Raw genomic sequence first — 27,474 nt, 5'->3', positions numbered from 1 at the left:
CATATACATGTCCCTGTTCAAAGCCCCACGCGGGGTCATTGGGAGATTGGAAAAGCTAATGAAAGGGTTTCTTAGGGAAGGGGTTGAGGAAGGAAAGAAGTTTCACTTGGTCAAGTGGGAGAAAGTGTGTAAAAGCAAGGAGGAAGGTGGCCTTGGTCTGGGAAATTTGAGAAATCGGAATGCCGCCTTATTAGCCAAGTGGCTGTGGAGATTCCGGCGCGAATCAAACTCTCTTTGGCATAGGGTGATAAAGAGCAAGTACGGTCTGGTGCCAAATGGTTGGGACGCTAATTGTCCGAGTCGAGGCTCGAGCAGGTGTCCCTGGTCAGACATCTCGGCTGGTTACCCTTCCTTTCTTCACTCATGCAACTTCGAGGTTGGTAACGGAGAGAGGCTGAGATTCTGGGAGGACGGTTGGTTGGAGGGCGGACCGTTGAAGGAGCAATTCCCTAGATTATTTTCTTTATCAAGGACAAAAAACCAAAGTATTTCCAATTTGGTAGTTTCTTCTTTACAGCCGGTCAGTTGGAATTTAGAGTTTAGGAGAAACCTAAGAAAGTCGGAGATTGAAGAGGTGGCTGGTTTACTGCAGAAGGTGGAGTCCGTACGGTTGTGCCATTCTAGAGAAGACAGGAGAAGACGGAATTTAGAAGGTTCTGGCCAGTTCACTTGCAAATCCTATAACTCTTTCCTTTGCAACAATGAAGATGTGCAACAATTTCCCCCTTTCTCTCAGATATGGAAAGCAAAAGTGCCTCCAAAAGTCAAAATCCTTGTGTGGCTAGTGGCGCTTGGGAAGGTTAATACTTGTGATCAAGTCCAAAGACGAATGCCTTTTGCATGCTTCTCCCCCCATTGGTGCGCTTTGTGCAAATCCGGGGAGGAAAGCGCCAACCATGTTTTCCTCCATTGTCCGTATAGCATTCAACTTTGGTGGAAATTGCTCAAGGAAGTTGGAGCAAGATGGGTCACCCCAAAGGGCTGTTTTGAGCTCCTAAGCACTAAGTTCGAAGGCCTAGGGAAAGGGAGCAAAGCCAAAACTTTGTGGGGATCTCTGTTGATGACCCTCTTCTGGAACATTTGGTTGGAGCGTAATAAAAGAGTCTTTGAGGATTACAAGGGAGTGGGGGTTGAGGAGCTTTGGGATAGAGTAAAACACTGGGCAGCCCTTTGGGCTTCGGTTTCAGTGGAGTTTAGAGATTACAATTTCTCTTCTATTTTTAGGGATTTGTTAGCAGCCGTTAATTAACTCCGCCTGTGTAAGTTTATCTTACATTGCCGGTCCCAAGCCCGGATAAAGGAGGAGGGGGAGGGCGTCAGGTAGTCGACAGCCGGCACTCCATGATTACGTCGAATCCTTATGAAAATGAATCCAGAACGAAATCGCGCTAAAGCTAGGGCGTCACCCGTAAGTGGCGCGCTGTGTGGCCCGAGCACAGTGATAAGTGAGCAAGGGTCGCTGTATCTCCATCGGCACCCGGATGCAGTGTTAAATGAGCAAGGGGGCCATAGAAACTTCTTTTCGAACGACTCCACTCAAAGTTTTTTGGGAGCATATGCTCCTATCAATTTTACACGGGACACACAAAAGTACTTTGATCCTATTAGACGGGGGAGGGTGAAGAAGCTAGGACAGAAGGGTAGAGTTCAAGAGAGCAAAATGCGTTTAGGAACGTGGAATATAGGAACCTTAACGGGAAAATCTATGGAAGTAGTGGAAGTTATGGTGAGGAGAAGGATAAATATTATGTGCCTACAAGAAACTAAGTGGGTTGGTCGTAAGGCAAAGGATCTAGAAAACTCAGGGTTTAAACTTTGGTATTCGGGCACAAATAGAACGAGAAACGGTGTTGGCATCATCGTGGACAAGACCTTGACACAAGATGTTCTAGATGTCAAGAGGGTAGGAGATAGAATCATGGCAATCAAGATTGTAATAGGACAAGAACTTATCAATGTGATTAGTGCGTACGCACCTCAAGTAGGGTTGGATACGAGTTCGAAGGAGAAATTTTGGGAAGACCTGGAGACTAGGTGCAAGGAATTGCTCAGACGGAGAAGTTATTTATAGGAGATTTAAATGGATACGTGGGCAGGGAGACAGGCAACTATGGAGGTTTTCATGGTGGCCATGGTTTTGGGGAGAGAAACGAGGATGGGGAAGCTATCTTGGATTTTGCAATGGCATATGATCTCTTCTTAGCCAACACCTTCTTTAAGAAGAGAGAAGAACATGTGATCACCTACAAGAGTGGGTCGTCAAAAACACAAATAGATTTTCTTCTAATGAGGAAAGAGGATCGTATAACTTGTAAGGATTGCAAAGTTATACCAGGAGAGAGCGTGGCTAATCAACATCGCTTGTTGGTGATGGATGTACATATCAAAAGAGAGAAAAAAGAACAAGACTTGGAAGTGCCTAAGGATTAGATGGTGGAATCTAAAAGAAGAAAAACAAGCCATTTTCAAAGAGAAAGTAATCACCCAGTGTGTGTGGGATAGAGAGGCTAGCCAAATGTGGGATTCCATGGCTAGTTGTATCCGAAAAGTAGCAAAAGAGGTATTAGGAGAGTCCAAGGGCTTTGCCCCACACCAAAAGGAATCTTGGTGGTGGAATGAGGAGGTACAAACAAAGGTGAAGGCTAAGAAGGAATGTTGTAAAGCCTTATACAAGGATAGGACCGATGAAAATGGTGAAAGGTATAGAAAAGCGAAGCAAGAGGCGAAGAAAGCTGTGAGAGAAGCTAAGTTAGCGGCTTATGACGATATGTATAAGTGACTAGATACCAAAGAAGGAGAGTTGGATATCTATAAACTAGCTAGAGCAAGGGAAATTAGACAAGGGACCTAAACCAAGTGAGGTGCATCAAGGATGAGGATGGAAAGGTTCTTGCTACAGAGAACGCGGTTAAAGATAGATGGAGAGGTTATTTTCATAATCTTTTCAATGAAGGACATGAAAGGAGTGCTTCTTTAGGGGAGTTGAGTAACTCAGAAGAGTGTAGAAACTACTCTTTTTATCGTCGAATCCGGAAGGAAGAAGTGGTTGTAGCTTTGAAGAAGATGAAGCATAGAAAAGCAGTAGGCCCAGACGATATACCAATCGAAGTGTGGAAAGTTTTGGGAGAGACAGGTATAACATGGCTCACTGACCTTTTCAATAGGATTTTGAAAACGAAGAAGATGCCAAATGAGTGGCGAACGAGCACTTTGGTGCCTATCTATAAGAATAAGGGCGACGTACAAAATTGCATGAACTATAGGAGTATTAAGCTAATGAGTCATACAATGAAGCTCTGGGAGAGAGTCATTGAGCATAGATTGAGGCAAGAGACACGGGTTTCGGACAACCAATTCGGGTTCATGCCAGGGCGCTCAACCATGGAGGCAATCTATCTCTTACGAAGATTGATGGAAAGATATAGAGATGGGAAAAAGGATTTACACATGGTCTTTATAGATTTGGAAAAAGCGTATGATAGGGTCCCAAGAGACATTCTTTGGAGGATTTTAGAGAAGAAAGGAGTACGAGTAGCATATATCCAAGCTATAAAGGATATGTATGAAGGAGCGAAGACTGCCGTAAGAACTCATGAAGGACAAACCGAAAGCTTTCCCATAACTGTAGGATTACATCAAGGCTCATCCTTAAGTCCTTACCTTTTTGCGTTGGTAATGGATGAGTTAACAGGACATATTCAAGATGATATTCCTTGGTGTATGCTTTTTGCAGACGATATAGTGTTGATAGATGAAACTCAGGAAGGGGTAAATGCAAAGCTTAACGTTTGGAGAGAAGTGTTGGAATCTAAAGGTCTTCGCCTAAGCCGATCAAAGACAGAATATATGGAGTGCAAGTTCAATGCAAATGGAGGCCAAAACGAGTTAGGGGTGAGGATCGGAGATCAAGAAATACCAAAGAGCGACCGTTTTCGTTACCTATGATCTATCTTGCAAAAGAACGGAGAATTAGACGTAGCCAATCTGGGTGAACCACGTACATCTTGTGTTTGCTTTCCTATCTCTATCCATTTATATACTTATCCATAGTAATGACCGGAGCAATCTAGCGAAGATCACAAAAAGCGACCGTTTTCGCTACCTAGGATCTATCTTGCAAGAGAATGGAGATCTCAACCATAGAATACAAGCTGGATGGATGAAGTGTAAGAGTGCATCCGGCGTGTTGTGTGACCGTCGTAGGCCACTGAAGCTCAAGGGAAAATTTTATATGACGGCAATAAGGCCAGCGATGTTGTATGGCACATAATGTTGGGTGGTGAAGCATCAACACGTACACAAAATGGGTGTAGCGGAGATGAGGATGCTTCGTGGGATGTGTGGGCACACGAGAAAGGAAAAGATTGGGAATGAGGATATCCGAGGTAAAGTAGGAGTAGCCGAAATTGAAGGAAAGATGAGAGAAAATCGGTTACGGTGGTTTGGACATGTGCAAAGAAGGCCTACTGACGCTCCGGTTCGAAGATGTGACTACGGGACAGAGGTTCAGGGCCGAAGGGGTAGAGGAAGACCTAGGAAAATTTGGAAGAGACCCTAAGAAAAGACTTAGAGTACTTGGATCTAACGGAGGACATGACACAAAACCGAGCGTAATGACGTTCTAGGATTCATATAGCCGACCCCACTTAGTGGGAAAAGGCTTTGTTGTTGTTGTATCATTTCTAATGCTATCCAAAAAGGATACTACTGAATGTTAGTGGTCCTGTCGAATGATAGTGGCCTCATATATTTCATCGAAAACTACATTTTGTGTGTATTTGGTATTGGTTGCAGTACATTGAAGAAACAGAAGAACTCGCAATGAATGGTTTGACAAACAATAGGCACATATTGGACATGATTACGAAGGAACTATTAGAGAAGTCAAGGATTACTGGTTTGGTACGTTATAGAACACACTTCTCTTAATTGTGAACACTGTAATGTTGATTAGATAACATTTAACTTTGCATGTTTTGAAATTCTTGCACCAAACTTGTTAGATGTGTGTATTCTCACAATCTCGTGTTCCAATTAATAGGAGGTTGAAGAGAAAATTAAGGACCTTTCTCCAGTGATGTTTGAGGATTTTGTAAAGCCATTTCAGATAGACTTGGAGCAGGTATTTATTTCGGTAGTTGCTAATGTCTTACTGTTTTATATCCGTTTCAACTTTTAAATTAATAGTTTCCTAATGGTTTTAGATAATTTCTTTTGTTATAATATCTGTTTCTTGGTATAGCTCTTCTTCCTCCCTTCAAAGTGCCTTTTGGAAGACTGGTTTCTTGAGATGATTCCAACTTACGTTTATTTGGTTAAATTTTTAGGATGGACCGTTGCCGCATAATGATAAGTTGCGGTATAAACCGCTGGACATATATCCTGCACCACTGCATAGATGTTAAACTATTACTGGAAATCATCTATCGATTCATTGCATAGATGTTACTTGGTTTCTTGGCGCACAATTATAGTTTACAATGCAATAATCTACACCTTTGATATTGTAATTTTCTCACACGTCAATGAATTTAACAAGAATTCAGGTTTGCGATCTGGTGGCGCCAAATTCCTCAGTAATCCAAGTACATGAAAATTATTAACAATTAATGGAAATGGATTCCTCTAGAGGTCGCACTTGGTGCGATGGCAAGTGCCTTAGTCCATGAGCGGTAGGTCTCAGGTTCGAGACTTGGGAGCAGCCTCTCCATAAATGGGGGTAAGGCTAGCCGACATTCACCTCTCCCAGACCCTGCGTAAAGCGGGAGCCTTGTGCACTGGGTACGACCTTTTTAATGGAAATGGATTCCTCTGTTGGAATTCTTATGAGCAGCGAACTAAGTTTTATAAGCGTTGGAGGTAACCGTACAAATGGTCATGTACTTATCCTATGCCTTACAACTTGCTGCTTGGAACCCCTACTGGTGCATTTCTAGATCTCTTCTCTACTGTTCGAGAAAGCTGTTTCACTGCTTCTTTTGGCAGATGGCGAGGCCGGCTCAGCCAAAGTCCCCCGTCTACTACAATGACAGTTCCATTGATGAATTTACCTGAAAATTTTACAATGACAAATAAGTTTCCAACGATACAAATGGAAAAGCGATGTTGATAAAAGAGAAGAGTAACAGAACCTGTAGACACGAGCATCAAGAACAACTCAATGTTTTGTTACTTGGTTTCATTTTCTATTATTTCCGACTGACTAAATCTAAGCACAGATATTTTATTCAACTGAACGCATGATGGGACTGGATGACGCTAAAACGCTGAAGCATCAAGAGATAATGTGAACAAAAAGTCCTGAAATCAGATACATATCAAACCAGGATGGACTCCTGCAGTTCGATAATTGCAGCATTTCATACTCTTTTTCTAAGGGGGTTGCAGCACAAAACTTTACGATTATGCAAGAGATACTGATATTGCTAATCACATGTTGCTACAAAGATGACGATGATGATATTAAAATGCATGAGCAAAGGCTACCCAACCTGCATCCGAAGTAAGGTAGAGAGCCGCCATAGCAATATCCCATTTGTCCCCTAGTTTATACAAAGGCATGTAATCTCTAGCTTTGCTATTTATCTCCTTAGGTGCAAGTTTACTCATGCCAGGTGTATCACCAATGGGACCCGGTGCTATTCCATTGACCCTAATGTCGTAGTCAGTTCCCCACTCGAGTGCCAAGTTTCTCATAGTGGCATCGACAGCTGCCTGTTGGAAAGGGATCATTTTGAATATACTTATCACAAAAACAAGATATAACAACTGAAAATATATCGAACAAACCTTGGCTGCTGATACATGGACTTGATACCAAGCTGCTGTATAATGTAAAGTAACACTGATGTTCAATATTGTTCCACCACCAGATGAGCCCCTTCCGGGCCCTCCTTTTTTAAGATACTTGAGTGCTTCGTGGCACATTGTGAATGTACCAACAGCATCAATATCCATAACTACAGGGAAGAAACGAAATATATGATTCATTGGGTAAAAAAAGCACCTATAAATGAAGACGTTTTAATAGGCCAATGATAATCTAGTGAAAACTCTCAATATGTACTACAACTTTGAGTTTACCTTAGTAAATCAACTATAGATCTAATAACGGATCTGATTTGTTTGCTTAATCTCTGTTCGCCCATTTCAATTGAGTTAAAAGGCTAAGATAGCTGGACCATATCCTTAAAAAGTAAACTGACAAACAAGTTTAAGGATGCATCCACGTATTCCTGCTTTCTTTTGATTTCAGCAAGCTTTAATAATTTTTTTTTTTTTTTGTGTTAACCTAATATCTTTGAAATTTCAAAAGATTCTTTTTACAATTGATATATTAAGATCCCAAACAAGAGAAAACCTTGCACTTATGCAGTTTTTCACCAAAAACAGTGCTCAACCATTGGCTGAAAAAGTTTTAGCCCATACATACACAAGGAGAATTTCATTTGATACCGAAATGAAGAAAATAAACAAATTCATATGTCCAAACATATGATAAAGATTGTTACAACATCCAACCTGTTCGAAATCCATTAGGTGATAGATCCTCTGCTGATACAAGAAAATTGCCAGCTGCAGCATTCACAAGTATGTCAAGCCTACCAAAATGCTGGAAAGTTGATTCCACCACTCTTTTTGCATCTTCCTGTTTACGAACATCTCCCTCAAAACCAACAGCCTGATACAAAAGGAAAAAATAAAAATAAAAAATCTTGAACTATACAACCAACTAATTCCGATATGAATTGAACTTATGGACTAATACTAAATCACTACTCCCACAATTGGACTTTGAGCCATTTCATGCCGGTGAATGAGACCATAGTGAAGATCTCAAGCCGCCAGGTAAAATCTAGAACCTACTCCTTGTGTTGCTGATGGCTTTCGACTTTTAAATTCATATCTAAGATCATAGTGCAACCCTAAACTGCTCGACCAACAGAATCACCATTCCTTTTTGTTGCCCAAAGTGCACACAAGTTCTGCTTTGGTTAATTTGCAGTTGTTCGATGGGTGACTAGGAGTTATTGGTTTTGATCAACAGACAAAACATTACCTGTAAACACATTTCGACCAAAAAACAACTGACACACGCCCTTTCAAATCCAAAGTTTACACCAATGCAATGATCATGAGAGCAAAGAATCCGCTAATGCATATTAACTTAAGTATTTAACACTTGTAATTCCTTGGCACCCAAAAATCAATTTTAGTTGAGATAGTGTACGGTAAACCCAGATGGGCATATAAAGTATAAATTAAACTCCGAAATAAAATTCCGAAATTCACCGGCTTTTTCAATCAACCAAGCAGAACAACAGAAAACATTTATTATCTTTTTCTGAAAAAGGAACTACATTTCATTTCCCTCATTTTCTCAGCAACCAAACAACCCCACGATTCAGCAAACCAGAAACACAAACAAAAACAAAAAAGACCCAGCTGGGAAATCAGAGCATACTGATAATGCATACAATTACCAAAATAGTTCACTGATCACAAAGAACAAACAGAATCGTATCTATTCCATTTTTCTCAATTTTCTGAGCAACCAAACAGACCCCTGAAAATAAAAAGCTTGACAAAAGAGAAGGTACCTGAATTCCAAGAGATCGAAGCTCGGAGACGGCTGAGTCAAGCACTTGCTTCCGGCGGCCCATGATGGCAATGGAGGCTCCATGTTTGCCGAATTGGGTCGACATTTCCAACCCGATTCCTGACCCACCTCCGGTTATCAGAGCCACCTTCCCTTTCACCGCATCAGCCTTGAACGGCGAGTCCATCTCGCTCTCTTCTATCTGTTCTTCTCTCTTGCTTGCTTCTACGAAGCTCTCGTTTGCCTGTACATTTGCCTGATGTGTTTCGTATGGCGACACTTGTCAATGCATACAGTTTGTGGTCCAAAATAAAATTGTTATATTTTATTGAGCTAATTACGAAATTTTGTCACTTTCAAAACCGCACTCCATTTATTAAAAAAATAAAAATATTCACATCACTACCTAAACTTATAAAATATTAACAATTTAAGCAACTATTATTTCTGAGTTTCTAACTATACGCACAAGAAAATATTCACTTACAACCAATTCATAGGATCAGTGGCATATTTCAACTAATTTAATGTTCATGCGTATTAAAAAATGATTACTTTGTCTGCTAGAAATTTGCGACGTGGTGAATTGATGACAAGAGAGTATCTCTTTTGAAGAATATTAGTTAGACCATAAGGTAGCCTAATTTTGATCTAACATGAGACTTATCCATTCTAAATCTTTAGCGTAATGTTACTTTGGATTGCAAAATTTTTGCTAGACAAAAAGTTAGGGAGGAAAGCAAAAATAAGCTGAATGATTAGTTTGATAGCCTCATAGAAGTGGTTGTCGCTCAAATCACATAAGTTGTTAATGAAGATTCGTATGCTCTAATGCAAAAGTGGTTTAAATTGGTTAAAATTTAATACTTTGTTGAGTAATGGATAATTTGCACCTTTTTTTTCCTTCCAACTTATTAATTTTTTATTTTTTAAACTTATTTTAAGGGCTAATTGCATTTGCATCACAAGATTTGGAGTCTTTTGCAATATATGCCGTGAGGTTTCAATTTTCATATTTCACCATGTAATTTTTGAATTTCACTAATTTTACCCTCTCATTGATTTTATCGTCTAATTAGATATTAAATGCTGATTTGACGGTTCAAATATGGACCTAGACTATGCCACATCACTAGACTCACTACTCAACGTTTAATTAAACGGTAAAATCAACGTAGGGGTAAAATTTATACAATTCAAAATTACGTGGTGTAATATTCAAAAATGAAAACTCATGACTGCAAATGAACACCTAATCTTAGAGCACCTCCAGCGAGGGAGGTTGCTCGGGGGCCAAGCCTCCAAACAGTAACAAATTGTTGGGGGGATGACCTCCAGCGTTGGGAAGCCCAAGCGACAGGCGAGGCCCGAGGAGTAGGCCCGTCAAGGATTGCCAGCCCGAGAGCTCGAGGGCGTCAGGCGCGTAAGTGTCACGCGCGCGTGGGCGCATGTCTTCAAACAAAAAAACAGGCCTGGGGCCCACAGCGCTCAGTTTAATTATTACCGTTGGGGAAGCCACATGGCTTCCCCATGTCCGTTCGATTGAAACAGTCCTATTTTATGGACCGTTGGATTTCCAACGGTAAAAAACATTTAAAAGTCTCATTTAATTTCATCCATTTGATCTAAGATCAACGGTCCACGTTATTAGGCTTTGTAAATTAAAAAAAACAGTTTAAAAATCTAAAATGTTACTGTTGTGACACGTGGCACAATCTGGAGTGTTGGAATTTAAATTTTTTAAATCCAAAGGTAGAGATTAATTAGGTGAATAAAAATTAAAAAAAATGTAAAAAATCCGAAAAAAATCCGAAAAAAAATTATGAAAAATTATAAAAAAAAATTGATTTTACTTTTCTATAAATACTTTCTCATTATCTTCTACCCTACACCACAATTTCATATTTTCTCAACTATTTTTAACCACATTCCTATCTTTCTCTCAAAGTTTCAATCCAATTTTTTTTTCCAACAAAATGACTACTCAAGCAGGTACGAATTGGACGCTTCTTGAAGATGTTGCGTTGTGTACTAGTTGGGTTCAAGTTACTCATGATTCGATTACGGGTAATGAGATGCAGTTGCGAGAAATGTGGAGTTTTATTCATACCAATTATCTTGAGAAAATGGGTGGGCAAAGAACTAAAGAATCGATGTCCAGTCGTTGGAAATTACTTAGTCAATCGTTTAGTACGTGGAGTGACGCCTTGGCACAAGCTAGTGGATCTTCGAAGTGGGAAAAATTTAGCAGATCAGGTAACATTATATTATTTATTTGTTTGTATTATTTGTTAGCTACTTTCATTATATTTATTTGTTTGTATTATTTATTTGTTACCTACTTTCATTATAATTATTTGTTAGCTACTTTCATTATATTTATTTGTTTGTATTATTTGTTACCTACTTTCATTATAATTATTTGTTTGTATTATTTATTTGTTACCTACTTTCATTATAATTATTTATTCTCCTGCATTGTGCAGGAACTTCAAGCACAAGCTTGGTATGGTGCCAAAACCAAAAGCAAAAAACAAAACATTCACCTCGTTTGAATGTTGGAATATTGTCAAAGATTGTCCTAAATTTAGAGTTGTGCATGTCGGTCCAAAAGTTTTCATGAACAGCATCCCTCTACACTTTACACCCGAGCATGCCTCGCATGATCATGATGAAGATGATTATGACCTCAATGTCCTTGCTCAATCCCCAGTGTTCATCGTGTCTAGCTCATATTCATCAACGGCTTCATAATCGTACTCATCTTCCATAATCATGTTGTGAAGAATGATGCACGTCATCATGATGGATCGAAGTGACTCTACATCAAACAATCTGGCAGCACCCCTAATGATTGCCCAGCGAGCTTGGAGGATACCGAAACAATGCTCCACATCCTTCATGCACCCCTCTTGACATCTTGCAAAGTGTTTTTCCTTTGCACTTCGCGGACGTGGCACTGTTTTGACAAATGTTGACCACCTTGGGTAATGCCATTAGCTAGGTAGTATGGCCCGTCGTACATACGTTCGTTGACCTCATACGTGACTTTTGGTGCCTTTCCTTGCAGGACATCGTTGAACACTGGGGATTGGGTAAGGACGTTGAGGTCATTTTGAGCTCCCGGAACTCCGAAAAAAGCGTGTCAAATCCATGTATCAAAAGATGTCATCGCCTCTAAAATGATTTTTTTTTATCCTTTTCTGTCCCTATAAGCGCCTTGACATGCACTTGGACAATTTTTCCAAGTCCAGTGCATACAATCAATGCTTCCAATCATCCCTGGAAAACCTCGCATCTTGCCTTTCTTCAGAAGCCTTTGCAAGTCCATATGAGTAGGTCTCCGGAGGTACTCTGCGGTGTAGATAGATTCGATTGCCGAACAAAACCTCATCAGGGACTCGAGAATGGTTGATTTTCCCATCCTCGTTATCTCGTCCACTTAGTCTGCAGCTACTCTATATGCAAGTATCCGCAAGGCAGCAGTAATTTTTTGCTCAGGCAGGAGACCCATAGCACCAAAAGTATCCGACTTTTGCACAAAGTAAGAATCATGGTTGCAAACAGCGCCCATGATTTTGTTGAACAAATGTCATTCCATTCTAAAACGACGTCGGAAGTATGTATCATGGAATGCATTGTTACGGACAAAATAATCGTCCAAGAGCTTCTGACCTCGTCGTTGCCTATTTCTATCAATGTTTACAGCACGGTTGGGCCTACAGATATGAGCCACAGCTTGGACGACTCGGCAGGATTGTGAGGCTCCTACAATTCTTGATTCATCATTTCTCCGTCTACGTTCGTCATCCTCTTCCATCTCATTTTGGGCCCAATCCCCAACATTGAACATTCATTCTAATTGGTTAAACAATTCTTCCTCTTCTTGATTGATTTCCCATATCATCTTTGAAGAAGAAGAAGAAGACATTGTAAGAAGGAAGCAGAAACTATGAATAATGATAGGGATTTTGGTGAAGAAGGAAACAAAAACTATGAATAATGAATGATAGGGATTTTGGCGAAGAAGGAAGCAGAAACTATGAATAATGATAGAGATCTTGAGAAAATTGGTATGAGATTTATGAGAATGGATGGTGGATTATATGGAGGATTCAGAAAGGATTAGGTTGTAGATAATGCCACGTGGTATGCCGTCATTCGTTAAAAATCTGGTGGAAATCCATCCTCAAAGATTGTAATCGGATTGTGACACGTGACACGATGTGATTGGTTAAAAATCTTATCAGAAATTCATTACCAATAATTGTCTTTTCAGATAATGACATGTGCCTTGACACAACGATTAAAAATCTTATCGGAAATCCATCACCAATAATTGTCTGTGCGGATGATGGCACGTGACGCAACTAGAACAATTAAAAATCTTATCTGAAATAACAAATAAAATTCTTTTGAATTATTTTATAAATACAAAAATACAAAAAATTTATTGCTATTGGCTTTTCGAATAATGACACGTGGTGCAATGAGAACGATTAAAAATCTTATCCGAAATTACAAATAAAATTATTATGTATTATTTTATAAATAAAAAAAATACTAATATTTTATTGCCAATTGCCAGGGCTATTCAGTGCAGGGGTGGAGATGCAAAAGGCAATTGCGAGGGGAATGCAATATTCATTAAGGGCATGTACTGTTCACTAGGTGGATTAAATAGTGAATAGCGTGGGGAGAGGGCTCCTACACTGGAGTTGCTCTTATATCTTATAGTGTAAAATGCAGTTAGCCCTTATTTTAATTTTGGCGCTAATAATTAGCAGCCAAGCGGTGTCGTTTCTGTCACACCCTACTCAAAGGTTAAAACTTTCAGCCGCCACCTTCCGCGAAACCAAAACACGATGGCCGAAGAAGAAAACACAGTCTCCGTCGGCTTCCCTCTCTTCAAACCCTCAGCAACCAAATCCCCAAAACTCTCCAAAAACCCTAACCCCGCCGCAACCGCTGCCCCCTCCGCCCCTGACCTCCAAATAGAAAAATCCACAAACCCTAACCCCGACTCCGCCGCCACATTCGCCGACCTCGGCCTCGCCGACTGGGTCCTCCGAACATGCGACGAGCTCGGTATGAAAAAGCCCACGGCGGTCCAATCCCACTGCATCCCCGAAATCTTAGCGGGCCGGGACGTGCTGGGCATCGCCCAGACCGGTAGCGGCAAGACGGCGGCGTTCGCTCTGCCGATTCTGCAGCGGCTCTCCGAGAACCCTTTCGGGGTTTTCGCACTGGTGGTCACGCCGACGAGGGAGCTGGCGTATCAGTTGGCCGAGCAGTTTAGGGCTCTGGGGGCGTCTTTACACTTGCGGTGCTCTGTGGTTGTCGGAGGCATGGATAGCTTGACTCAAACTCAGAGCTTGACGGCTAGACCGCATGTGGTGATCGCCACGCCGGGGAGGATTAAGGTTATGCTTGGCCAGAAGGATATTCGTCCTGTGTTCTCTAACACCAAGGTAACTGGTATCTGCCATTTTGTTTTCGTCAGTAATTTGGTCAATTATTTTGTATTGTTTGAGATTGCAATGTGGTTACATGGTGTAATGCGCGATTTAACTGAGTTTTCGGCTTCTTTTTGAAAACGGATATGGATGGGAAGCTAAGAATTTTTTTAAAGTAATGATGATCTGAATAGGACAATTGTAACAAATTCGAAAATTTGTTTATCTATGGCAACATTAGGATCTTTAATTAATTGGTGATTTGACGAAGATAACAACGACGGATTCAGCATGTCATCTTCACTATGAATTCTGTACTTATAGAATATTTAATTTCGTTTCAGTTTCTAGTTCTGGATGAAGCAGATAGATTATTGGATGTTGGCTTTGAAGAGGAGCTGAGAGCTGTGTTTGAGTGCTTGCCAAAGAGTCGGCAAACTCTGTTATTTTCTGCAACTATGACAAGTGAACTCCGAGCACTGAATAGACCTTCTGCAAATAAGGCATACAAGTACGAGGCATATGAAGGTTTCAGAACAGTTGACACTCTAAAGCAGCAATATGTTTACAAACCAAAAAGTGTGAAGGATGTTTATCTGGTACACATTTTGTCTAAACTTGAAGATATGGGTGTTCGCTCGGCCATCATATTTGTTGCAAAATGCAGGTATCTCTCTTTTCCGATATTTGTCATATGTTATAGTGCCATGATTGGCTCGTTTGTTGAACGGCTAACCAATTGACATACACTATTAAATAATTATCAAATTATGATTTTATGATGTGTGAGCAGGACTTGTCACCTTTTGAGTTTGTTACTAGAGGAGCTTGATCAAAGATTTTCAGCGTTGTATTCATTCAAGTCCCAGTCTCTAAGACTTGCTGCATTACATCGATTCAAATCTGGACAGGTTCCTGTGTTGCTTGCAACTGATGTTGCCAATCGTGGTTTGGACATTCCGACAGTCGACCTAGTAATCAATTACGACATTCCAAGGTTTTATTCCAGTTGACCTATTATTGCTACCTTCTGAGAAAATGTAGTTCAAGTAGAATCTAATTGCCATGTACTTAAAGGGATCCAACGGATTATGTTCACCGCGTGGGGCGTACTGCAAGAGCAGGCAGAGGAGGTTTAGCCATCAGCTTCATTACCCAAGTAAGTAGCAGTAGCAGAATTGGTCATAGCGAAATGGGTTATTGTTAGCAACTTGTAGCTCAGTAATCTCTCTCCTAGTTTCCTCCCTCCAATTAAAGAAATCTTGAGGTGGTCGTTCACTTGTAGTTCATAATTCCAACAATTGAGAATTGGGGGGATGATGTTTTTCTTTCTACTTTTGTTTGAAGAAGAAAAATATTATTTGTTTGAAAAAAAGTGATTATGTGTTTTGTTAACAAGGGAGATTGCTTTTTTGCAGAAAGAGGTAAACCTTGTTAAGAAAATAGAAGAAGTTGTAGGGAAACAAATGGAGGAATTTGAATGCAAGGAAAACGACGCTCTTGCTGATATTACCAAGGTATTGCATTTTTTCATTTGAAAGAAATGATTGAAATACATGGACGACCTATTGGTTAAGTAAAGCTTGTTGAAAAGCTAGTCATCAACACCCACTTTTAGTTTCGGAAATATTTGCTTATGTATTATAACTTGAACGCGCAGGTTTTCAAGGCCAGGCGTGTTGCAAAGATGAAGATGCTGGATGATGGGTTTGAAGAGAAAGAACAAGAACGGAAGAAACAAAAGCTAAAGATGCTAGAAGAGAAAGGTTTACTGAAGAAAAGGAGCAAGAAGAGGAAAAGGGAAAAATCTGACAAGTAATTGGCGCCTATCTCGAACCGAAAAACTTCAATCGTGTCATTTTTGTAGAGTAGGCCTTTAATACAAAGGATACAATGTCCATTTTTAAGCTTGCTTTGTTTCTTTGTTAATTAAATTTCAAACTTTGTATGTTGTGAAAAGTAACTACTAATTCGCTCATCTCTTCTTTCGTTATGTTGGTCTTTCAATATATATTCGCATACAGATTCAATTCATTCCTTTCCGGCTTTGTTTTGGTTTCGTACGAGCCTACGATGGGAAGTGTTGAGAAGGAGATCCGAGGTGAAAGTTTGGATGTTAGGGTTTTGGTTTTGGTTTTGGTTTCTTGATTGGGGTAAGAATTACTCAACTTGAGAGGTTTGTAAACCTTGTTCACTGAATTAATTATCATATCACTCTTATACAAGATACAATATATGATTACATTAGAAGTTTGATATATGTAACATATATTTAGGATAACACATTCATCCGCCCAACCGCGACGAATGTATTTGTGCAAACATCGTAATTAGAATCGCTCATTCTGTTTATCATTCAAATTGTATCGAACAAATAGATGATTTGGTAATATATAACATCCCCGTGAAGATTTGTCCATCTATTTGACACACATACTTTTTCATATATTATTGAAAATGTTCACTCTTTTAGTAAAGGTAAGTTCACAAAAAAGTTACACCTCTTATTTACCTTGGTTTATTTTTAGCTATGAGCCCTACACCCTACATCAAATTTCAATTTACCCGTACACTCTATATTATCTTGCTTAGTACGCTCCCCCACCGTATTATCATTTGTCAAAAAAAAAAAAAAGTATTAACCTTTTACTCTCATTTCACATAAAGTATAATTTGGTTGAGGTGGCAGCAAAAGATGGAAGTAAATTTTGTGGTTTATTCTTTTTGAAGGACTTATTAGGATATTTTAGCCACCGCCCGGCCTTTCTCCTACACTTACCCGGTCTTCCTCCTCACGCGGGCACTAAGTCTTCTCTATTTCCTTGCCCATATTTCATGCTTTCCCGTCCCAATGTGTGATTAGCAAACAATAATTACGATTAACGATTAAAAACCAATGTCAAAAACTCCCTAATTTTTCGCCGAATTTTCAACAAATGTCATGTTTTTAGGGTTCATTCACTAATCCTACTCCCAAATTCCTTTCGAAAATCATTAATGCGCCCCTATATAATCCCCTTCTTTGTCTTCCCAATTTCACCACTATTCATTTTCCAACCCCACCTTCGTGAATCCATCCGAAAACGACATGTCGACCGAGGAGAAGAAGATTGAAGACCCCGCCTCCTCCGCCTCTGCCACCGAGGAAAACAAGAGTGAAGCCTCCGCCTCCGCCTCCGCCTCCGCCTCCGAGGCGCCGTCTACGACGGAAAACGACGGCGCGGAAAAGAAGAAGATCTCCCTCAAGACCTCCGACGGCGAGGTCTTCGAGATCGACGGGGATATCGCGATGCAGTTCCAGACCGTCAAGTCGTTCTTCCAGGACGAGGGCGTCGGCGACATGGTGATGCCGTTGCCGAACGTGCACAGCGCGGAGCTCGTGAACATCATCGATTTCTGCACCAAAACCCAACATCTGCATCGGAAAGTGGAGCACGATGAGGCGTGGAGGAAGGAGCTGAGGAAAATCAGCACCGATTTCGTCAGGGAGTTAACAACCGACCGCGTGATGGAGCTGATCCTGGCCGCCGACTTCTTGCACGTCGATCTATTGCTGGAAGTGCTGAACCAGACCGTGGCGGATCGGATCAAGAACAAGAGCGTCGAGCACGTGAGGAAGTTGTTCGGCGTCGAGAGCGATTACACGCCCGAGGAAGAACAGAAGCTTCGCGAGGAGTATGCTTGGGCTTTTGAAGGAGTCGATGAAGACTGAATATATAATTTGAAGGAAAGTTACCGTTTTTAATTTTGGTTCTTGAATTTCGGGTTAGGGTTAATTTCGTGAAAATAAAAAGAGGTGTCTAGATATCACCGTCCAGAATAAAGACGAGAAGACTAGCAGTGGATGAATAGAAGAGTTTTAATTTTATTATTGATGATGGTGTGGATTAGTGCTAATTATTAATTGAGATCTTGTTGATTGGCTAATTGGTTTTGGAAATCTACCAGGGCAATTGCAATTTCCTCCTCCTCATCAATCTATTTTTCGGGTTTTCAATGTATTTTTTCGAATTGTAGAGTCGGAGTTACATCCTAAGTACATACCATGTCAGAAAGTGCAAATCTTGCTCTCCAGATAATGATTTTCCTTTTCGGAGAAGCGATATCGAGGATGTTGATTAGTTATTCCTGAATCAAACAAATTTTGATTTTAATGAATTGTAGCGTTAGAGTCACATTTCAAGTACATGTCGAAATGTAAATTTTGCTCTACAAGTAACAATTTTTTCTGTACTGAATTTTCTATTGTTCTTAGGCATGTTTCCTTATATAGTATGGTGATATGAACAAATGAAGGACTAGAAAGATGAGGACGTGAAGGATTAGGTATGTAGCATTAGACAACCCTCCATATGTTAATGGGATATCTTCTTTTTTCAGGTATCCCATACTTGAAATTGATGGAAATACATAACTTATGCATTCCCTAAAGTGCTAGTAAACGCATGATTTGAAATCATAGTCATTTTTTCTCATAAGTAAACCCAGGTCGACTGAGGACCTCCAATTTTTGTGTGCAGGAGATCACTAGGTGATACCATGGGCGAGCCATGAAGAGACCAGAATGGTCCCGGGCCTACCTTAACATATTTTTTTCACACAAAAAACTGGAGTTATTCTTGTGAGGTCCAAAGACATTTCAGGGGATTATGACCTAAATCAGAATCTTTTCCTTATTTCTTTCACTAGGTTCGATTTGAGGCTGGTGGCTCATATGCAATTAACTGGCGTCATTGTGAGTTTACAGGAACTTAGTTGATCAAAAGAGAGAGAGACAGAAAGTAGGCGGGAGTTTGGTTTTTATTTTTATTTTTGCTTTATTCACATCCTCCTTCCTTCTTCCCCTCACCACTTACAATGACTTTTATTTTGTATCTAAGTCATGATACTTGACATGGGTTAGAGTTGAGGAAAATGATGACAAGAACAACGTGACACCAAATTCAAATAATGGTTGTCGATACTTAGGGCATGACAGATCCTTATTCTTCTTATATCGTAAGAGCACTTTAAGATAAAAAATTTAGACCTCTTCTAAGCTGAAATTCTGACGCCGCCATTGGATGAAACCTCGATTTATCTCCATCAAATTTTGGTTTTTATCCATATGTGGGAGTGCTATTTCAAGTCTAGTTAATTCATTTACCTCGTTTACAATTAACCGCATTCTATTGTTACTTGCCATTGTACCTCGATTTATCTCAATCAAACTCGATTTCCTCTAATCATGCCTTAATTTCCTTTATTAGCCTCTTGTAAACGAGGCACAAGAAGATCATAAATAGAGCTGTAGCTCTTGGAACCCTCCAGCTCAGCTGACTGCACCCTCACGCCTTGCGTCGCTATGTCCCCCAACACTGCCTGAATCCTCCCTGCAATGCCTCGAAGGCGATCATATCTTTGTTTCTGAGCATCCACTGACGGAGCTAGCATGGGTCATTAGTTGTTCTTGACCTCTAACAACTTCAAAAATCTTATGTATATTTGCTTGTATATTGTTTAGACCCGTATAAGCAAACTAAATTACAACCTCGTCCTCCTACTTTTTTAATTTTGTTCTATCATAGCCTTGACAAAATTCAACATTACCCAAAGTATCTTGCATCCACTCTCGACAAGTCTCTACAAATTATAGCAGTTGTCGACATATGTTGGCATAAACTTTTGAGATATGTTGACAGGAATTGGCAGGTGCCTATTAGGTGTTCGACGAAATGACCCAATGAGATTTTTTTGGTTGATATTATGACGCATTATTTGAAAATCCTAGCTACGCCACTGAGAGCATCATTGGTCTTTTTGAACACTTCTTGAACACTTGCAGGCTTAAGTGTCTCAATGAAGCCAGAATTTATTATTTTCCCGATAAATAATTACAGAAAAAAACTATCGTGTGCTGTGTAACTAGTCCAGACGCGTGGTAAAATAAAAGTGAATTTGTACACAGATGGCGGTGCTGAAAAAATTGTCAAGAAAACCATGAACTACCCGTGGACATAAACAAAGCCCTTGAGAATATCAAAAATGAAAATACCACAATTACTAGTCATTGAGAAAAATGCATACAAAAATACCAAGTACAAAACCTTGATGAAATAAATTGCAAAACATAGTAGAAATGGGAAAATTACCGCAGAGGAGACGGTGGTTGTTGAAAGCTGAAAAACAGAGGAAAAGGTCATTTTGATGTTTGTGCAATGAAGTTTGGTGAATTAAACCCTAAATTTTCAAAGATAAAATGATTATGATTTAACGGTTGAAATTTCAAAATTGTAAAATTTTTACGTCAAATATACATTATCATGTTAGTTCATGTATTTTGCCTCTTTTTTTTTTCTTCCCATAATTTTGAAAGGTTGTTTTTATTTAAACTCCACAATTTGTTGAAAACACCCCACATTCAAAATTTCTTCTTACAATTCCAGCTTTACCCTTCGTTTTGTTGAATCCACCTCACCTCCCACCCACAAACAATAAAATCCCACAGCTACCCACCCCACAACCACAACTTTGCCGATGACCCCATTCAATCTTAATTTTCTTTCTTTCATAGTTATGCTTTTGTTTGGCATTTGACATAGGATTGAGGGGAATGATCACACATGCATTGGGCTACTGCGATTATGGATGAAAATACAGCCTATAAAACTGTTAAAAACCCCTTTCCATCATTTCCATGATAGACTGTTTGGATGTTGCGATAAATTTGTTATCTTTCCCTGATAAGCTAGTTTAGATTTATAAAGTGTATAGCTAACTGCATGAAATTTCAATTTTGTGTTTTGGCTAGGTTGAATGGAATCACGGGAGAAGGGTGGTGGTGGTGGGTGGGTGGCTGTGATAGATTTTTTGTATTTGGGAGGTGGGGTGGATTCAACAAAAGGAAGGGTAAAGTTGAAATTGTAGAGAAAAAAATTTAATTATGGGATGTTTTCGACAAATTATGGGGTGTGAATAAAAAAAACCCTTTTGAAAAGGTAAACCAGTGAAAATATGGATTTAGGTAGTCATCATGCATGCTTGATAAGTACGTGGTCAAAGAAGACATACTTGTGTCATCATAGAAATACTCTCGTATTTTAACGGCACTCATCATGTGATAAGTGCGTGATAAGTGCTCTAAAAATATGTCCTAATTCTATGCAAGAATCTCTCCAATCAAAGGGGAAGCTTTAACGAGTAGAAGGAAGAGGAGAGAGTTGGCCTTCCCAAGGAAAATCATGACAAAGGACAACACCAGGACAAGAAGTGGAATCCAGGCATATTTGGTTTCTGGTCAATTCACATACGTTGGCAAATAATGGACAGGAAACTTACAGCAGCCAAAGCAGGTAACAATCAAAAGCACTTAAAAAATTAAGTCAATTTTCAAACTTCTAAATCCGAGAAAATAACACGCGAAAAGCTAAAACTTCAAATCAGTAGCGATACAGAGCACATACACAATAAACCTAACTTTAGCTGCACTGCACAATCCACTAGGGTGTAGTGTCACACTCGCCAACTAATCCAACGGTACTAAAACTCATCACTAACGATAAGACACTATGCCCAGGAACAGCTTTGACAACAGCTTTGGCCAGAATCATTAAGTGTCCGTCTGCTGCTGTTGGGCCTGTTGTTGCTGTTGCTGCGGCTGTTGAGGTTGAGACTGAGCCCACGGCATGAAAGACACAGGTGGTCGAGGCTGTTGAGAAGCATACATTGCTGCTTGATCAACTGGCTTCCCCATGATCATCCCAGGAGCTCCCACAGGATGCTGCTGTGGAACATAATAGTATGGAACATCTGCCGGGGAACCCACCACTGGGAGGGTAGCCTTGGTCACGCCAAGTGCCTCTTCTTTCAACTCATCTCTTGGGATAATATCAACCAAAAAATCAAAGACGTCAGTCCTTGAAATAGCTGCTGCGATATCATTCTTTTGTAATGTCCTCCTTTTGTTCTCCTCTGTGTGAATCCACGAGCGCAAAGTCAGCTCCAATATGAATATTTCGCATGCCTTCGCAAATATAACTGGAGCCTCAGCAGATATCATTCGAACATCCTCATCAGCTTTCATTATTTTCTTAATTCTAGCAAGTGGAAGGCTGTGATTCTTGAAGTCGGATGCTTTCTCAATGTCTTGCATTTGGTCCGACCAGAACTCTTGAAGCTGCATCTGTTGTTGCACCTGTTGTTGGTGGTGAAAGTGCTGTATTTTCTGGTAGGCAAGCTGATGTGACGGATCAGGGAAAGTGGTGGGAGGGTGCGTTGGGGAAGGGACAGACACGGCAGGAGTTCCAGAAGCCACCATGGGAGCAGTTTGATAGGAAGGAGGAGGATAGGATGTCATTTGACCAGAACCTGCTACGACACCAACTGCAGGCTGCTGTTGATGGTGCTGTTGCTGTTGTTGTAGTGTTTGTTCTGAGTGATCCATGATTAATTACGGGGAAGTATCTTTCTTGTCCTTGCTTCTCCCTAATCACAATGCTGGATAAAGAATAACAAAATGAATAAAAGAACTTAAAAATATAGCGGTCCTTTATATGAGACAAGAACAAAAAAGTGACAGAAAAAAGAAAATCTCAAAAGAACTCTTCTTTCAGCCTCCTTTGAAGAACCGAAAACCTCATTCTACTCTACATTGGCATCTCGTGAGCTTTAGCATCCATTCTACGGTCCTAACAATACACATGTTTCCTCTCTTTGATGGAGGATATACAGCTTTCATAGAGCATAAAACAAAATTTGACTCAATGACTCAATGACACATATAAACCTTAAAGCTCAAGCATCGCCTTTACACCAAAACCGAATTGTTTCAACCACCTCCAACTCCCGTTTCTAAGGGATAGTCGGTGTTGCATATTTTGAAAAACTGATATGGAGGACCTATACCAAAAATCTGGGGGGACTTTGGATTTGATGAAGGAACACTGGGATATTCAATAAGCTTTGTTTAATTCAGCTACAGGTTTACGCCTCCCCAATAACCAACCACAAGTTCTGTTTCGATGCATCTATCCACTATATGCATGCTTAGTACCATGCCCCGGCGAAATATAGCTAATTTGAGAGTCTAAATTTTTCTAATTTCTCCCATCTTAACCAATCTGCTCCGTTGATTGAGGAAAAATGACCCCCACGGTTCCTTCACTAAACAACGCGTCCCGCTTCTGAAGAACGTCATGCCAAAATTGTTTTACGAAATTTTATGGCACATCATGCATTCTTTGTAATCACAAATGAACACAAAACCCTTAAAACAATAAGAACAAAAGAAAATCAACCGCATAAAAATCTAAAAAATCAGCTTTCATGGATCAAGATGCAAAATAATCACACTTGCCAACTGCATGCCTTCAAGTTTCTAACAAGTAAAGCTTGAATAATACATGATAATTAACTACAACCAGTTAACAGAGGATTAGGTGAGTTTTAATTTTTTGGTTGCTGAAAAACCAAAATTCTAGTCTTTTTTCCCATTGAGTGCTTAACTTAAGTGAACCCACTAATTACAACACAGTCCAGAACAACACTTACAGATAAAGATGGAAAATTTTCCATTTTTTCTTGCCCAAACTTTCCCAGCAACCAAACAGAGGATACAAACAAAATAACAAGCCAACAAACCATCTAACAACAAAATTTCCTCAGAAAACCCAAAGAAAAAAGTAAAATTAAGAATTACCCATTAGAGCTTAGCTGAATCTTTTCCTTGGCAGAAACCCTAAGAGAGAGAAAGAGAGAGGAATCTAGAGAGAGAGAGAGAGTGAGAGGGTCAAAAGGGAGGGACAGAGAAAGTTTGAAATGTTTGGGCTTTTCAGAGAGAGAAAAGGAGAGAGTTCGGGAGCATCGCTAGGTTGACACGTTTCGAACACTGAGAGTTCTGACTATTCGAGGAGTTATGTTCAGAGTTGCCACGCGGCGATACCTCACTGGGGCTACAGTGGACAGGGATGCCCGCTTATACGATTGTGACGTATGAGAAAAAGGACTGCACATATGTTGGTAAAGGGTATTTTCGGAAATATAATTTGGTCCAGGTAAGCATGCGGTTTGGAGTCGATGGATCGTGGAGCAATTTCAAGAGGTCACGTGACACAAGGGGTCCCATGACTTTATTTATTTTTTATTTTTTTAGTACATCGATATTCTTACACGAGTAAGAGATGGAGTTTAGCAAAACCACATAATGAGCAGCCTAATTTGATATCTAATTCGCCATCTACGAGATTCAAATATAAAACTCTCACTTCTAAATGAAGAGGAATACCACAAGACTTTAGTACTAAGTATTAAGGATTGAGATCCTCTTCGAATCTCTATGTCCGGAACCTAATGATCAGAAGATTCGAGCAGTTGAAGAGAGAGAGCTCGAGACCCTTGATTTGTGTGAAGTGAACCAGTAGAATGAACTAAGGAGAATTGCTGGATTTAAAATGAGTAATTTGGATATCTTGATCATTGGAGTACGAACATAAGGATCCAGAAAAGATCTCAATTGACAAAACTTCGATGCACAGGTGTCGGATCACGTGTCTGCATGTGCGGTCACACTTGTGTGGTCCCATCTTATAAGAAGGTTGGATGCTTTCGCAGTGGAGAAGAAAAAGGACATGTATTGGTTTTTTATTCAAATGTTTTGTGTTATTGGTGTCGCTTGTGTCATACAATTTATTCTTCTCATACTGACAAAGCTAAGTTTTATATCATGAGGAGCCACAAAGTAAAATCATAGGATTTTGCCCTAGGGACCAAGACATCCTCCCACACAAAACCTTGTTCATATGTTAGACTTGTGCACTACCAGGTGGCATTCAAGTCCTTATTTGAGCTCAAGTGGTGTTATTTTGCGCTTATATTTGAATTTTAGGTCAACTATACAAAACCTCTCAAACCTAGGGTCGTTGGGGTGGATGTGAAAGGTGACTCGACCGTAAATTGAAAAAGTATAAAAGATAAAAAAGAGTGTACAGATAACATCACTCTTGCTCTAAAACCAAATCGGTTGCAAGCAAAGCAGCAGAGGAGCCGAGGCCACATCCTCCGTCTCATTGCTTGTCGGCCGACCAAGGCGAGGAGGACTTGTGACAAACAACAAATGACACCCAAATAAAGCTGCGGGCCCCACACTAATTGTTGCGGTTACCGACTCAAAAATCAAAACTCCCAAACTGTTTGTTTTTAATGCTGTGGCTGCTCATAATAAACCCTTCTACATCTAATAACAATAAAACTTGCTGTTCCCCCCTTATCATGTTCCCTTTCAGGGAGGGTGGGACATCCCAATATGATGCATAACCATTAATGGCATGTTTACGTAAGGGTAATCGGAATAAAGAAAGGGAATTGAATTTCGATTACGGAGTATTCCGGTGTTTACTAAATATTAAGGAATCAAAAAAGTGGTGGAGCCCACACGAAACAAGGAATCCAATTCCTGAAATTGGAGGAACCGGATTCCCTAGTTTTGTGAGGTATTTGAATTCCCTAAGGGCAAGGGAATCAGGAATGCATATTTTATTCCAATTATGCCCTCACTTGTTTCTTATTATCCCAACATTGCCCTTCATTTGACACTCATTATGTCATTTTTAATAAATAAATAAAACCTATTTATATTTTTTTATATAGATAATTTTATTATATAAATTTAATTAAGAATTTAATTTAATTAATTAGTATGAAAATAATTTATTTATGTAAGGGCAATTTAGTCATCAACTTAGTTTTCATTCCGATTGAAGTGAATTAGTAAACAACTTATATAGACTCAATATCATTTTTGTCATCTTTTAATAAATAAATAAAACCTATTTATACATGCTTATATAGATGAATTTTATTATATAAATTTAATTAAGAATTTAATTAAATTATTAGTATGAAAATAATTTATTTATGTAAGGGCAATATAGTAATCAACCTAGTTTTCATTCCGATTGAAATGAATTAGTAAACAACTTATATGGACTCAACATCATTCCTACTCCGATTCCTGACAGTTTTAGTAAACAACTTCAACAGGAATCTGATTCTGATTCCACCTCATTTCAATTCCTCCTCAATCCAATTCCCCCTCAATCCAATTCCTCTCAATTTGATTACGGATTAGTAAACGCGCCATAAGTATGATGCCTATTTGTTTCATGTGAGATGTGAAACTTATTAGAGTTATGCTACGGTCAATCGTCGAAGCGTGCGTGACAATTTTGGATCACTGATTAAATGTGAATTTTATAGTAATTTACCATTAAAAAACACTTACGCGCACGATTGGTGCTTGATTTTTATCAGTTTCTAAATGTCCAAAGCTTATCCTACCTTCAAGAATTAGTTGTAACAACATATGAGTAGGGAATATTCTAAACATTTTACAGTATGTGAGTAGGGGAACCACTGAGTTCCTAAACCTCTAGGCGTGTATTCTCCTCTTGATGTTCTCTCCCTAGAAACTCCTCCAAAACCTAGCACTGGAAGGCTTCAATGCTTGGCTCTCCTTCCCCTTGCATGAGAGCCTAACCATGATCTCGCCATTCGGAGGGTTTGTCCGGCGCGACTTGAGCAAGAACAAGGAGGAGGTGGAGGTGGAGGTGCGGAGTGGGAGGAAATACTAAATGAGATTGAATTTTTCATCACCCTCTCACATCTCTAGCACTCCATGCTTGCCTCCTTCCGAGGTCGACGAATTTGTCGACAGCTTCATCAACATGGATCATTGCATTTGCATTGGTGATAATGACATTCAATCCATGGAGAAACAACAAAGTAGTGGTAGTAGTAGTAGCAGCATTGAGTATTGAGTACTTTGATCAAGATGGGATTGAGATATTTTCAATGGTGGATGATCTGTATGGAGATGTTTTGATTATGATGGAAGAAGAAGAAGATCATGTGGATATGAGTGGCCCAGTGGGTGATCTTCCGGTTTCAAAAACCAAGATGCTGCCCAGGGTTGAGGAGGTGAGTCATGGTGTGGACCAAGGGACTCGTTGAAGATCACAATCCGTTTGAGCTTGAAGATGGCATGAGAGCCTTGATGGAGGAGGCTACCTCACTAGGGATGCTAACAGAATTCAATTTGATATCGGAGCCGGTGACACCATCACTTCTAACTAGAGAGAACCTGGACTTGAGAGAAGGGGAAGCATTATTTATCAATAGCATCATGCACTTGCGTACGTAGGTCAAAGAGAGTAGAGGCTCTCTGAAGGCAAACTTCAAGCTTTGAGGAAATTAGGTCCATCTGTGCTTACATTGGTGGAACAAGATGCAAACCACAACGGGTCACTTTTCCTCGGGAGATTCCTCGAGTCTCTTCACTTTTACTCAGCAATTTTCGACTAACCCGACGCTAGCCTCGCGCGAAACAGCCCTCAGAGGATGAAGATCAAGAGGCAGCATTTTCGCGGACGAAGTCAGAAACATTGT

At 39.9% G+C, this 27,474-nt stretch overlaps 5 protein-coding genes across 6 annotated transcripts; 3 read left to right on the top strand and 2 right to left on the bottom strand.

Moving 5' to 3' along the window:
- The first annotated feature begins 1,616 nt into the window (after positions 1-1,616).
- Positions 1,617-5,505, top strand: LOC108174436 (ATP-dependent zinc metalloprotease FTSH 12, chloroplastic-like). The gene is made up of 3 exons (XM_017335342.3): positions 1,617-4,902; positions 5,042-5,122; positions 5,328-5,505. The coding sequence occupies exons 1-3, from the start codon at positions 4,822-4,824 to the stop codon at positions 5,403-5,405; spliced, it is 240 nt and encodes a 79-aa protein (XP_017190831.1). The 5' UTR covers positions 1,617-4,821; the 3' UTR covers positions 5,406-5,505.
- On the bottom strand, positions 5,475-8,900 carry LOC103445870 (peroxisomal 2,4-dienoyl-CoA reductase [(3E)-enoyl-CoA-producing]-like). 2 transcript variants are annotated; one of them, XR_011571908.1, is made up of 6 exons: positions 8,601-8,900; positions 7,522-7,681; positions 6,790-6,959; positions 6,492-6,714; positions 5,814-6,050; positions 5,475-5,627 (listed from the first exon to the last, which is right to left on the bottom strand). XR_011571908.1 is itself a non-coding variant. In XM_008384923.4 (5 exons), exons 1-5 carry the CDS (start codon positions 8,784-8,786, stop codon positions 5,896-5,898), a joined length of 894 nt encoding a protein of 297 aa, XP_008383145.1. In that variant the 5' UTR covers positions 8,787-8,900; the 3' UTR covers positions 5,581-5,895. The 2 variants fall into 2 exon arrangements, 1 of the variants encoding a protein (XP_008383145.1); XM_008384923.4 differs by having other exon boundaries at positions 5,581-6,050.
- A 4,457-nt stretch (positions 8,901-13,357) lies between these two features.
- On the top strand, positions 13,358-16,033 carry LOC103445869 (DEAD-box ATP-dependent RNA helicase 36). The gene is made up of 6 exons (XM_008384921.4): positions 13,358-14,070; positions 14,400-14,722; positions 14,849-15,052; positions 15,133-15,214; positions 15,474-15,572; positions 15,716-16,033. The coding sequence occupies exons 1-6, from the start codon at positions 13,465-13,467 to the stop codon at positions 15,872-15,874; spliced, it is 1,473 nt and encodes a 490-aa protein (XP_008383143.1). The 5' UTR covers positions 13,358-13,464; the 3' UTR covers positions 15,875-16,033.
- A 1,110-nt stretch (positions 16,034-17,143) lies between these two features.
- Positions 17,144-17,767, top strand: LOC103445868 (SKP1-like protein 11). The gene has a single exon (NM_001294364.1). It carries the CDS (start codon positions 17,144-17,146, stop codon positions 17,765-17,767), a length of 624 nt encoding a protein of 207 aa, NP_001281293.1.
- A 3,620-nt stretch (positions 17,768-21,387) lies between these two features.
- LOC103445867 (nuclear transcription factor Y subunit C-2) lies at positions 21,388-23,985 on the bottom strand. Its single transcript, XM_008384919.4, has 2 exons — positions 23,732-23,985; positions 21,388-22,530 (listed from the first exon to the last, which is right to left on the bottom strand). Exon 2 carries the CDS (start codon positions 22,475-22,477, stop codon positions 21,644-21,646), a length of 834 nt encoding a protein of 277 aa, XP_008383141.1. The 5' UTR covers positions 22,478-22,530; positions 23,732-23,985; the 3' UTR covers positions 21,388-21,643.
- Between the last annotated feature and the right edge of the window lie 3,489 nt (positions 23,986-27,474).

This window comes from Malus domestica, chromosome 10, assembly GCF_042453785.1.
Source record: "Malus domestica chromosome 10, GDT2T_hap1".
NCBI lineage: Eukaryota > Viridiplantae > Streptophyta > Magnoliopsida > Rosales > Rosaceae > Malus > Malus domestica.
The sequence above is the reverse complement of the archived record's forward strand: the minus strand, read 5'-3'. Positions and strand labels throughout refer to the sequence as shown.

Coding starts and splice junctions, on each gene's coding strand:
- LOC108174436 (XM_017335342.3), top strand. CDS start 4,822: ATGAATGGTTTGACAAACAATAGGCACATATTGGACATGATTACGAAG. Junction 4,903..5,041: donor AGTCAAGGATTACTGGTTTG/GTACGTTATAGA, acceptor TCCAATTAATAG/GAGGTTGAAGAGAAAATTAA. Junction 5,123..5,327: donor TTCAGATAGACTTGGAGCAG/GTATTTATTTCG, acceptor TTAAATTTTTAG/GATGGACCGTTGCCGCATAA.
- LOC103445870 (XM_008384923.4), bottom strand. CDS start 8,786: ATGGACTCGCCGTTCAAGGCTGATGCGGTGAAAGGGAAGGTGGCTCTG. Junction 6,960..7,521: donor ACCTAATGGATTTCGAACAG/GTTGGATGTTGT, acceptor TCTTCCCTGTAG/TTATGGATATTGATGCTGTT. Junction 6,715..6,789: donor TCCATGTATCAGCAGCCAAG/GTTTGTTCGATA, acceptor CCTTTCCAACAG/GCAGCTGTCGATGCCACTAT.
- LOC103445869 (XM_008384921.4), top strand. CDS start 13,465: ATGGCCGAAGAAGAAAACACAGTCTCCGTCGGCTTCCCTCTCTTCAAA. Junction 15,053..15,132: donor ATCAATTACGACATTCCAAG/GTTTTATTCCAG, acceptor ATGTACTTAAAG/GGATCCAACGGATTATGTTC. Junction 15,573..15,715: donor CTCTTGCTGATATTACCAAG/GTATTGCATTTT, acceptor TTGAACGCGCAG/GTTTTCAAGGCCAGGCGTGT.
- LOC103445868 (NM_001294364.1), top strand. CDS start 17,144: ATGTCGACCGAGGAGAAGAAGATTGAAGACCCCGCCTCCTCCGCCTCT.
- LOC103445867 (XM_008384919.4), bottom strand. CDS start 22,477: ATGGATCACTCAGAACAAACACTACAACAACAGCAACAGCACCATCAA.